The sequence below is a fragment of the Macrobrachium nipponense genome, chromosome 18 (assembly GCF_015104395.2).
Source record: "Macrobrachium nipponense isolate FS-2020 chromosome 18, ASM1510439v2, whole genome shotgun sequence".
NCBI lineage: Eukaryota > Metazoa > Arthropoda > Malacostraca > Decapoda > Palaemonidae > Macrobrachium > Macrobrachium nipponense.
This window is the reverse complement of record NC_087211.1, coordinates 70,343,116-70,357,084: the sequence shown is the minus strand read 5'-3', so window position 1 is coordinate 70,357,084 and position 13,969 is coordinate 70,343,116. Positions and strand designations below refer to the sequence as shown.

General features: G+C 33.3%; 1 protein-coding gene across 1 annotated transcript in view; it reads right to left on the bottom strand.

Annotated features, from left to right (window-relative positions):
* LOC135196834 (uncharacterized) overlaps positions 1-3,315 on the bottom strand; it is a 3,863-nt gene extending 548 nt beyond the window's left edge. Inside the window, exons 1-2 of the mRNA XM_064223626.1 lie at positions 3,235-3,315; positions 1-230 (exon numbers count right to left, since the gene is read on the bottom strand). The exon at positions 1-230 is cut by the window's left edge and continues 548 nt beyond it. Of these exons, the coding sequence (XP_064079696.1) occupies positions 1-230; positions 3,235-3,246 (242 nt within the window). The 5' untranslated portion in view covers positions 3,247-3,315. The remainder of the gene's footprint in view (positions 231-3,234) is intronic.
* Between the last annotated feature and the right edge of the window lie 10,654 nt (positions 3,316-13,969).

The following is a 13,969-nucleotide window of genomic DNA, read 5'->3' as shown; positions in this document are numbered from 1 at the left end:
TGTCCGAATCCTCCGAATCCGAGGCCGCCGTGGCCGAAGCCGCCGTGTCCGAAGCCGCCGTGCCCATACCCGCCGTGGCCGCCAAAGCCGAGGCCATGGCCGAACCCACCATGGCCAAATCCAAAGCCATGTCCATGGCCACCGAATCCGTGGCCAATCACTCCGTATCCCGGGTCAGCCGAACGCTTCTGCTCTGCAGCCGATGCAACGGCCACCAGCAGCACAACAATCTGGAAAATGCAATTGAAAATAAAAAGTAATAGCATAGACAAAAAAAAAAAAAAAAAAAAAAAAGACGAAAGAATAAGCACAAAAGAAAATAAAGTCATTGAATAAACACCAATAATATGACAGAATAAACATAAGAAAATAAGGTCATAGCAAAAAAAATATGATAGAATAAGCATGAAAAATAATTTGATAGAATAAACACAAAAATTAATATGATGGAATACACATAAATAAGCGAAAGAATAAGCACAAAAAGAAAATAAGGTAACTGAATAAGCACCAATAATATGACAGAATAAACATAAGAAAATAAGGTCATAGCAAAAAAATATGATAGAATAAGCATAAAAAAGTAATTTGACAGAATAAACACAAAAATCAATATGATGGAATACACATAAACAAGCGAAAGAATAAGCACAAAAAGAAAATAAGGTAACTGAATAAACACCAAAAATATGACAGAATAAACATAAGAAGAAAATAAGGTGATATAAAAAAAATATGATAGAATAAGCATAAAAAATAATTTGATAGAATAAACACAAAAATTAATATGATGGAATACACATAAACAAGCGAAAGAATAAATACACAAAGAAAATAAGGAGATTGAAAAACACCAAAAAACATGATAGAATAAACTTAAGAAGAAAACAAGGTGATAGAAAAAATATGACAGAATAAGCATGAAAAATAATTTGATATAATAAACACTAAAATTAATATGATTGAATACACATAAGCAAGCGAAAGAATAAGCATAAAAAGTAAATAAAGTAATTGAATAAACACCAGTAATATGATAGAATTAACATAAGAAGAAAATAAGGTAATAGAAAAAAATATGATAGAATAAGCATAAAAAATAGTTTGATAGAATAAACACAACAATTAATATGATGTAATACACAAAAAAGAAAACAAAATGATATAATAGCACGAAAAATACAGAATAAACACAAGAAAAAATTAAGCCGAAAGATGAACACAAAAAGAAAATAAGGCGACAGATTAAAAACAGAGAAGAAAATATAGTGACAGAATAAACACACACACGAAAGATAAGGTAATAGAATAAAAAAAAATTAGTGACAGAAAAAACACAAGAAGAAAGTAAGGTAACAGAATAACCACAAACGGAAAATTAAGGTATTTAATAAACACGAACAGAAAATAAGACTGTAAATATATTGATTATCTAATTGCATCGCAACAAACTAAAATCCGAAAAAAAATAATAATAAATAGATAAAATAGATAAAGAAAAGAAAAATGAAATCTGAAGTCCCTTTGAAAATCGAAGTAACATTTCCTTAACTTATCTTGACGTCCTTTGGAAAGTCTCGCTAAAAAACAAACTAACAAAAAGACGACTTGAAGTGACGGAAGAATTCTTTCATATTACTGCATAGAGAAGCTAAGGTCAAACAGTTGACATCAAAGCCAGAAAAAGGTCACATGACCTTCACGTAATGGCGTGAGTTCAACGTACTTTTAAATTCTTCACGGGACATTTCGTTCAAATTCATGCATGGTCATAAACACGTGCACTTGTGCGTATGTTTTTTAAGAGTTACAAGGATTAGGATGTCTCAAAGACTTATTAGTCCATCCGAGGAGACATCGTGTGCTCACTTATCACTAGGAGCAAGTTTTACTGTTCATTCACAATGCCCTAATGATTTTATCTAGCTTTCTTTTAAGCTCTTCCACACAGTTACTGTTTAGAGAGAGAGAGAGAGAGAGAGAGAGAGAGAGAGAGAGAGAGAGAGAGAGAGAGAGAGAGAGAGAGAGAGTGTTTTCAGTCAATAATATAATAAAAAAAATAGCAGCCTTTTCCCGAAATACAATTTAAAGTTTCATGGCTTCAAATTTGTAAAGATAGAAAATTATGATAAAATAATCATTATTTTTCATCAAAATTATTTTTTCTATTAGTGAACATGCACAAATAAACGCCATTTCCTAAAAAGAAAGGCTGTGGAAAGTAAAAAAAGTAACGAAAACAAAGGGAAATAAAACTTAGAAATGAATTTTTTAACGCAATATCTGATGAGGGTCTGTTAAACAGCTCGGAAATTGTTCTCTTATATCTTTTTATTATTAATCAACACTATTTTTCTATCAAGAGAGTGCTTAGCTCTCATTATCTGTCTAATAACCTTATATATTTTCAGAATGATAATGAGAGCTTGACTGGCTCTCGACAGCTCTCAGTATAGAGATTTTATTTTTCATATCATTCTTTACTGCCTATATATTATTTTTTACATTATTTATTCTTTTGTATATGAGAGAATTGCAATTCGAAAAAAATCTTGAAAACGTGAGATGATTTTTTTCCCACAAGGCACAATGTTTGTTATCGTTGAATTAGAATGCTTCTTAAATTAGAAAAGTTTCTTAAAAACATATCCTTAGGGAAGAAAATTGAGTAATCTAGGATAAAGGAACGAGCGTCTCGATTGTCTGTTATGAAAATGAGGAAATATTGTGCAATGTCTTCTGAGAAACTGGAAATATGTATCAATAATGCAAAAGACTGCATTGTTATTAGAGTTTACATATCAATGTGGATATATATATATATATATATATATATATATATATATATATATATGTATATGTATATGTATATAAACATATACATATACATATACATATACACACACACACACACTATATATATATATATATATATATATATATATATATATATATATATATCATATACTATATACATGTACACACGCACATATATATATATATATATGCATTAAGAAAACTCTGAAATAAGATACCCTAACTATGAAAATAACAAGTTACTTCAAACAAATACTGAAGTATTCCTTAAATGCCTAAACCCGATTTACAACCGAATACCAGATGTCTCAACGTAACCACCAACAACTGGAGCCTTGTTTGTCTACCGAAAACCTAAACAAAAAAAAACACCGAAGCGACCTGAGGTGAGCTCCAGAGTGATTCCGACCATCTTACCAAGACTCGCATGGCTTCAGGTGATCTTGTTCTCGCTGCGGGAGAGCCAAAGGTTATGACAGCCACAGGTGAGATTCCAGGTTATATACTGCACCCGATGCCGTTGCTGGCTGGCCTCCTGGTAACAGTTCTTCACACCCCACTTCACCATTTTTTTTCCCACACTCTCTCTCTCTCTCTTCACCTATCGCAAGCCATGATATGAAAGACAGGCTTCCAGGTCACTGGCTGCGAGACTGGTGACCCTGAGTCGCTACGTAAATACGGGACGAGAAATACTCAAAGCGTTAAATGCAATTCATCTTAAATAAATACGATTTTTTTTCTCTAAAACGTTCGGAAGGAAGGATATGCGAGATGGGTAAAGAGCGGGAAATTGAAAGCGAAAGTTCTAGGAAATTAGATAAGGCTTTGAGTGGTAATCGCTGTTGCTCGGCGTCTGGGAGAAGGGGTCGGCTCGATCTCTCTCTCTCTCTCTCTCTCTCTCATCTCTCTCTCTCTCTCTCTATATATATATATATATATATATATATATATATATATATATATATATATGTATAAATCCGCACATTACACACACACACACACACACATATATATATATATATATACATCAGTACTTCTAGCATAACTGTATATACATGTATACAAATAACGCATGCATACACAAACACACATATATATGTTTATGTATATACAATTCATATACCATATATATACATAATATATATATATACATATGTATATATATGGTTATACATGATATATATACACACACACACATATGTTTAATCTATATCAATTTAGAATCCACACAGTAAATATATATATCTATATATATATATATATATATATATATATCTATATAGTGAAATGCTAGAGAGAAGAGAGAGAGAGAGAGCAGAGAGAGAGAGAGAGAGAGAGAGAGAGAGTAATCTCCAATTTAAACCATTTGATTCAACTATTCATACAATCACCTGGTGAACTAGCGATTTACTACGCTTTACCTGACTGCTCAAAAAGTCACCTACCTGTGAACCCCTACCTATGTAAAAAAAAAAAAAAAAAAAAAAAAAAAACCTCCATGCTCCCCTAGATACCTATAACCATTTTTCGAGTTGCGTGATATTCAAATGCCGAGTTTCTAATGTGGCTGAAGGTCGCATTTTTTCCACGAGTGGAATGTGAGCATTACCCGCGTTTTTGTATGCTAACGACAGTCATCGTACATCAACTGTCCGCATTGTTTCACTGTGATTATCGTACCCCCACTTACTGGTTGTTTTCCGAGGGAATTGCTCCCAGGAATTCGCATCGTAAACAAACTTGCAGTTTTATTTTATTTATTTATTTATTTATTTTTTTTTGGTTTTCGCTGCATCATGAGGTCAGTTCTCCAATATGTTCTTGAGAGAATTTTTCTTTTGGCGAAGTCAATGTCATACATGTCGTCACATTCGATTGATTTTATCTCTTCGTTGATCTGTGTCAAGTTCCAGTTGTTACAGTTAATACATGATTTATATGCTATACGTAAATAGACGCATCCTATATTTAGATAGACATATTTATTCACATTATCACATACGTATATAAAATATATTAATGGATTAATGCTCACATGTAATAATTATACAAATTCTTGCATTCATCAATGGCTTGCATGCATAACCAACATGAATTTCACCCCATTAAACCATAAAAACAGACCTAAATTTCGATCATGATTTATCCCACGTTTCTTAGGGAAACAGAAATTTGACTAAATATCACGCGAGTTGGGACTAATAAAGACATTATTATTATTATTATTATTATTATTATTATTATTATTATTATTAGTAGTAGTAGTAGTAGTAGTAGTAGTAGTAGTAGTAGTAATAGTAGTAGTAGTAGTAATATTAAAAAGTTGGAAAAATTGCTGTAAAACCAACCTAAAAGACCACCGATGCTAACCTCCACAAGACGACATGTATCTCCAACTGTAAAGGGAAAAGTGCGCCCTCCCTCACCAACCGCCCTCAAAAACGCCGCATTGAAATCAACATAAAGATAAATGTACAACATATAAACACCGATAAAAAATTCAAGGGAAACAGAAGCAATGGCTTACAATGCTTGCCTTCTTCTGGTCAAGTAAAGATGGCACTCACCACTTTTGGCACCAGGAGTGCCATGAAGTATTACAATTCGTACACCTGCGCATAAAGAGATACATTAATCTCTCTTATCAAAAGAGCATTATAGCATCCCTTAAACTTACGAGTTGCAATTACGGTGCGGACAACCTCCAGAGATAGATGAACTATATATAGAACTTCGAAGAGTTATTATTAGGCCTGACTGAATCCAAGTGTGAGAGAAAGCTGTTGCCTATATAAAGTATTACACAGTGCAAACTGCGTGAATTTTTTTTTTTACTTTTTTTTTTTTGTAAGTATAACGAAAAACTATTCAGGCGATAAATTGAAGTTTGGTGGGCATAAATATAAAGGACCTCAGGTTTGTATAGTTAGGAAAAATAGAATTTATTTTAAAAAACTTTGTTGAAAATTAAGATATTTAAAAAAGTAGGTTAATATACAGTGTACAGACTATAAACTTTTAGGGAAGCTAATATTATTTAATACGAAAGAAGGATTAAGATATGACGTTTGTTGAGAATGTAATAGATGTCAGAGGAGTTGGAAGGAGATGAACATCGTTATTCTAGACAGGGAATAGCGCTTATGAATGAAGTATTCGTTATGAAAGATATTTTAGAAGTTAAAAAAAAAGAATGTTGCATACATAGACATAAAAAAGCAACGAGGCCTTAAAAAAGCTATAAAATCGATAGAGAAAACTGAGTGGGTGTTTAGGATGTCCTATGGTATACTAAGTAGATTACATTTTTACACCAGACGTACACCGTGTGTAAGGATATGTAAGGAAGGAGAGTGACTGGTTTGGAGTAAAAGCGACCCTGAGGCATAGCGTTTTGTCTCCATGACTATCTAATTACTTTATGGATGCGGTGTTCCTCGTTGGACGAGTGGTTAACGTTCTCGCCTATCGAATCGGTAGTCGCGGGTTCGATTCCCTGCTCTGCGACGTGGAATCAGAGGAATGTACTTCTAGTGATTAGAAATTAATTTCTCGATATAATGTGGCTCGGATCCCATAATAACCTGTAGGTCCCGTTGCTAGGTAACCAGTTGGTCCCTAGCCACGTAAAAATATCTAAAACTTCGGGCCAGCCCTAGGAGAGCTGTTAATCCGCTCAGTGGTCTGGTTAAACTAAGACATACTTAACTTTTATGGATAAGGTGATGTGAGAAATCATGGAAAGGACATAGGACTGGAATTACATAAAATGAATGATTTGCGATAACAGATAAACAGCTGAAACTAAAGAGAGAAGTTAAAAGAGTTTCCTAAAGGAGAAAATTTGTTATAAAAAAGCAGCCCTAATATTTAGGAAGCGAGAGATTATATGACAAATAAAGGAGGTTTTGTGGAGCATAGGGTGAGTCTTATGTTGAAGTGCGTGAACTGGATAAAGCCATGGAAGTTCTCTGCACAGGAGTTCATCCATGATTCAGCATTCCGGGTATGAATGTACTAGTGGAGTTTTGTTTTTGTTAGTCGGTATTGTTCGGAATAAGGTTTATGTGACATATAAATATGTGAGAAATATGTGCACACGCACGTATGTGTACGTATATATGAATATGTATATAAATGTATATGTATATATATTATATTATATTATATTATCATATTTTATATAATCTATCTATATGCATATATATATATATATATATATATATGATATATATGATATATATATTAAATATATATATATACTATATAGATATATATATATATAACATATATATATATATATATATATATATATATATATATATATATATATATATATATAGATATATATTACACGTGCACATATATACACACACGTATATATTCATGTATATATATAAAATACATATAGAAAAAGAGAGAGAGAGAGAGAGAGAGAGAGAGAGGAGATAGCAGCATATTTCACAGCAAACAAATTGGGCAATAAAGTTTCCAATAATAACAGCAAGTGTCGTTAATTGCCTACGTCCAGGAAGATAATTGTTAAAAGGTTATGGGTCACCGAGCATATACTAGAAGTAATCTCAGGGGAATCTCATGCCGTAAAAAATTGTTTATTTGTAAACTGATGATTAGTTACGCCGTTAAGCGGCTTCGAATAGTTTCTGGTCTTTGACCATCCTCTCTCTCTCTCTCTCTCTCTCTCTCTCTCTCCTCTCTCTCTGTATTATATATATATATATATATGTATATATATATATATATATATATATATATATATATATATATATATATATATATATATATATATATATATCCATATATACATAGCTGGGATAATTCTTCGATAATCTGCAGGATCAAAAATCACCGAAAAAGGAACCTGTTGGAGACCATCTTTATCGAAGGCACGTCAACAACGAATTTAAATCTCCACCACGATTATACCTAGATCTTCCTTCCTTATCTCTTTTGCTTAAAGAACATGCCGACCAGATTAAAAAAATTGTAACCCCGACCCCTCATTCTGTTTTTGTTTATATAAAGGCCTGTCAACTTCTTTTATATTCACTATGAACTTGAAAATGTAGAATACACTAGGAAAGTACTTGCTCCCATTCCCTGCTTCACTTTTCTTTCTACCATGGATTTAAGGATATATATATATATATATATATATATATATATATATATACTATATATATATATATATATATATATATAAAGATATATGTCACGAAGGAAAAATAAACGAAGGAGGATCTGCGAGACCTTTCGACGTTAAACGTCCTTTACTGAGCAGTAAAGGACGTTTAACGTCGAAAGGTCTCGCAGATCCTTCTTCGTTTATTTTTCCTTCGTGGCATATATCTTTATTTATGGATTTATCAGGTTCCTAACTTTCGTGATTCAGTTACACACACACACACACACATCCGACACACACACCACACATACACACACACACATATATAATATAGTATATATATATATAATATATATATATTATATATATATATATATATATAATATATAGCGCTTGATACCTACTGACCTTCAGTCTATCATTTTCCTGTGGTATCCGCTTATATAATGAAGTCAACGTGCAACTATTATGATTTTTTAAGCTAAAAGCACACTGTAAATTTGTATTTAAATAAATGAAATAACAGTTAAAAACTGACTGTTAACTTACTGAAGCATTATGAAATTTAACCGGGTTACTCTTGTCCATTCATACGTTCTATTTCTACACTCCCCATTGAATCGATTCCGTGGCAACGGGTTCTAGTCGACTCAAAGCACATAGTCTCTTAGCCTCATTCAACGGTGGAGATGGAATATTATTCACTGGTTTAGCCACGGTTCATGATCACTTATATACATTGATTATTTCAAGATGTCATCCTGAAAATAAAAGTGATAATGCAAAAGGTACGTGATCATCAGGAGAGACCATATTACTCATTTTCTGGATAATATGAGTATTAAATCTTTAAAAGAAGTTGGAAATATTAAAGGGAAATATTCAGTATAAAAATATACCCGACACGACAGTTATTTTAGGTGTACGTATATATAGTATATAGTACATATAAACACCCACGCACACACACACATACATTTATATATATATTATATAATATATATATATATATATATATATATATATATATATATATATATATATAACACACGTGTATGTATATTATATATATATATATAGTCCTCATATATATTATCTATATATACGTATATAATATATATATATATATATATATATATATATATATATATATATATTAAGTATATATATAATATATATACAATTTAAATAGACAAAAAATTCAAATTAAAAACCAAAATGTCCAACAGTGGCAAAACCCAACAGATAGTTCGAAGATGAAATCCTATATAGCAATAAAAATAATTGAAAAGAAACCCACAGTCAAATACCTTCCCATTTTCCATGCGAATCTCCCCTTTTCTCGCAAGCTTTCGTAAATGCATAAACGAAAGGATAAAAAGGCAAGAAAGGAAACTATAGAAGAAAAGAAAAGTCAAGATAAAAGGCTAGGAAAGGGGTAAAAATTGTAAGAACGGATGAGAGCTCGGCAATGTATCTCACGAAAGTGACAAGTTATACGTCAAAGCTGTCAATAGGGTCTTTATAGATGGCGGTGCGTACACACCTAGAAGCCAAAACAGAGCTGGTTCCATTCTTCTTCTTCTCCTTTGTTTTTCTTTTCTTTCTTCCTCTTACTCTTGCTCGTCTTGTTCTGCTTCTTCTTTTTATTTCATCATCATCTCTTCTTCTTCTTCTTCTTCTTCTTTCATCTTCGTCTTCGTCTTCTTTTTATTTCATCATCATCCTCTTCTTCTTTCTTCTTCCTCATCTTTTTCTCCTCCTTCTTCCTCGTTTTTCTTTTCCTTCTTCCTCTTGTTCTTGTTCGTCTTTGTTTATCTTTTTATGTCATCTTCTTCTTCTTCTTCTTCTTCTTCTTTTCTTCTTTTCCTTCGTTTTTCTTTTCCTTCTTCCTCTTGATCTTGTTCGTCTTGTTCTACTTTTTATTTCATCCTCTTCTTCTTCTTCTTCTCTTCTTCTTCTTCGTTTCCTTCTTCCTCTTGTTCTTGTTCGTCTTGTTCTTCTTTTCATTCCATCTTCTTCTTTTTCGATTTCTTTTCCTTCTACCTCTTGTTCTTGTTCGTCTTGTTCTTTTTTTTTTATTTCATCTTTTTCTTCTTCTTCTTCGTTTTTCTTTTCCTTCTTCCTCTTGTTCTTGTTCGTCTTGTTCTTCTTTTTATTTCACTTCCTTCTTCTATTCCAATCTATGAAGACGCTTTAGGGGCTAAGAAAGGGAAGATTGCAGCAACTTGACAGATGGATGGGTTTCGCTTTCTTAGCTGGGTTGCAGATTGGTACTTTGCAGGTTTTTCAAAAATACTTTGTGCCCTTATTGATCAATGCAGAAAATGACGTACCTAGCAGCTAGTCAGCTTTTGTGGGTCGCAGGAAGGTTGGATCAAGGGAGGAGGCTTGCAGCCTCATTCTTAAAAAGACTTGCTGAGAACTGGGTGGGTTAATAACCACTAGAGCCATATACATGACAATATATATATATATACGTATATATATATATATATAGTATATATCTATATATCTATCTATATCTATTATAGTATATTATAATTATATAATATATACTATATATATATATATATATATATATTGGAATTGTTAAGTGGAATTGCATAAGCGCCAAAATAAGCTGGTTATAACAATCCCAACTAACAAATAGCTAAGTATTCTATGCCCTAGTAGTATATAATATATATATATATATACCTATATATATAATATATATATATATTATATTATATATACACACACATATGAAAATATATATTAATCCGAGGTAAAGCGCATTGGATATTAAAGGACATTTGTAACTAGATGTATGTATATATATATATATATATATATATATATATATATATATATATATATATATATATATATATATAATATCTGTGTATGTGTGCGTGCTGATACACACATGATGATGCACTTATACACGAAGCTTGGACTAGACTAAAGGATGACATTGTGGATTTGAACGCGCAATACCTTCTCACGGTGCGTGAGTCTGATTTTCTCTCAGAAAGAGAAATAACTCTTGTTAATCGAACAGTTAGTTACTCTCCTTGTGTAAGGTCAGGACTGGATGTTGGCTGTAACTCCTCTGAAAATAGCCTCAATTAAAGTAAGATCTCGTTTTCCAAGGATGTTCTCTCCTAAATCAAATAATGCTATAGTAGATTCACATCAACCGTACATTTGATGTCTAGGCCAGTCCCTTACGACGCTCCTGATTGGCTGTTGATAAGTCAATCTCAGGGCTGGAAACTCTCAGTTTCTCTGGAGAGTTCACATAGGAAGGATGTATGTTCCACCTCTCCTCAGGGTTACTTTTGAAAGATGTATCTCTAAAGAGAGGTGGAACATATATCCTGCCTCTGTAAACTCTCGAGAGAGACTGAGAGTTTCCAGCTTATCAACAGCCAATCAGGAGCGGTTGATGTGAATCTAACATAGGTTTTAGGTGGAATATATTATTGTTAGCATGATTATTTATGATAATTGCAATTTCATTATGATTTATATTAGCAGCAGTAATATTAGTAGTCGTAACAATAATAGCATCGCTGAGAAATTCACAATCTCTTGCAAAACAATCGCTGTAATAAGAATCCACAATTTATACATTAAACTATATTGGCATTTTAACGTTAACACTGATGAGGAACAATGTTCAGGTATGCGAAAGACTTTGCGTGTATATTTTACATAGTAATATAGTCTACTAAACTATATAATTGTGGATTTTAACTTCACAATAATAGTATTAGTATTAATTCGTTGCTAGGCAGCATTAGACCAGGATAATATCATCTGTGCCTCACCCAACTCCCCAGATAACACGTACCTACCCTTCCTCTTTACTGAATAAGTAATTCCTGGCCAATTTCTCGTTTCCAGGGGTTATAAAGGACCAAGTTGCATTTGATTGATCCAGGAGTTACATGAGACCGCTGAAGAGGTATGAAACTCTTTAGCGAGAATACTGTTCCTTTATCTTATTTTATATTTTTCACGCACTGTTATTTGAGGACTATCGCATAAATTGCAAGTGGCTTGATCAGCGGCGTTTTTATTCCGTAGATTTAAGTGATACGTGATGCAAGCGATGATACAGCCCTAAGGAAGAGAAGCTGGTAGTTTCTTTTCATTTTTACTTAGTAACAACGGCAGATATATAATAGATAGGTGCTATAGCTAGCGATATACATTTCACATTAGTACCACGATGATGAAACCGGCGAATTATCTGAAGAAGGGAGTGAGAGTAGCACATAGACAGAAGGTGGAGAAATGGAGCAATATTGATGAACGAAAGCGATGGAAGATGACGGGAAAGTTTGAAAAGATGAGAAGGTTCGGTTACTGTTGCAGGAGGGAGAGTTTATTGCAATAGGCGCAAATGAAGGAGTGGAAGCAATACGGAATAGTGAAATGAAGCGATGGCGAGAGAGATATGGAAACTGAAAGGGCAGTAGCAAAGAGCGAGGGGGAATAATTCACAGAAATGCAACAGGAATAATAGCAGTCAGGGAGGGAAGGAGAGAAAACGGGAGAAACGATGAAATTTGTAAGAGAATATAATATTTCAGTAAAATAAGTTTTTCATAAGAACAAATGCAGAAAGAGAAACGTTTTTGTTATAAAGAGAAAGATGCTGTGTAAGGAAAATAAAATGTTAATATCAATGGAATAGAAAAGGTTATTTATGGCAAAAGATGTGCAGAAATGAATTGTACGAATTGTGGAAGTAAATTCAAACGTGAAAACGCGACTGTTGACGAAGCAAGGAAGGTAGTATAAAACTGACACCTGAACAGTTGTTGGTGGGATAATTTCAGTTTCGTAATAGTGTTCTTGAGTAGGTAATAAAGACGTAATTTAAGTATGTCCCTACGAGTGTACATTTCAAAACGTATGAATAAAAGTGAAAAGTGACAACTTGATGCGCACAAGGAAGTATGACTTAGAGCAAGGGATTTCAACCTTCTCCTCCCCACGTACCCTTTCGGGTAATTGTAATGTCTGTAATGTACTCCTTTAACTTTGTATAACTTGGAAAACAAAAACAACTCAGAAAAACTGTACAGAGGGGAAGTAATTACAAACTATCCTGACATAACTAATAATGTTGTAAAAAATAGATAATTTTTGTATAATTATTTACCTCTGGGTTCATTGAAGTAACTTTTCAGTGTTATGGTACTAAGCTGCAAAAACAAAATACATTACTATTGCATCAGCTGCAAATGTAGTTAATGAAATGGCTGAAACCATTTTCATTAAGTATCCTAGTTGGCCGAGGAGCAGTTTTTGCTAAAGCTCATTTGAAGGTCGGCATCTGACATTCATTCGAGTGCCATGGGAGCGCTTAACCCCCTGATAGACCCTTGGCGTACCCCCTGGTGTACACGTACCCCAGGTTGAAAAACCTCTGACTCAGAGTAACATAAAACAGCTCACTTTAACTTAAGAAGGTGTAAAGTTTTTGACAAAGGAATCAAGACAGACAACAGAAGTTTGGATAAAGGAAAACTTCATGCCATAGACAAAGAACAAATTGTTTGTTATGAAACAGTTTCATGGGAAGTTTGAGAGTTAAGGAAAACTAAGGAAGTTTATGAGACTACCTAGAACAATGGTTCTTAACCTGGGGGGCGTCAGCCCTAGGGAAAAATGAAAAATAAATTCTCTAATTATATTCGTTATTCTCTTATCAAGAGCAAGGAACTAATATTCAGAAGTTTAAGAAAAATGCAAAAGTATCGCCTGATAACGTTACTTTCCAAGAGTCTACTACTCTAGTTAGGCTCGTTGGCCTTACCATGTTTTATAATTATTGACCTCCCTTCCTATCCCTCGAAACAACTTCTCTTTCTCATTTTTTAAAATTTTCCTTTGAATCGGGGGGGGGGGGGGGGGGGGGGGGGGGGGGGGGAATTTATTTTACTCATAGATGCAAAGGGGGCGTGAAAGAAAGGACCGACTCATAGAGGGGGCGTGGTAATA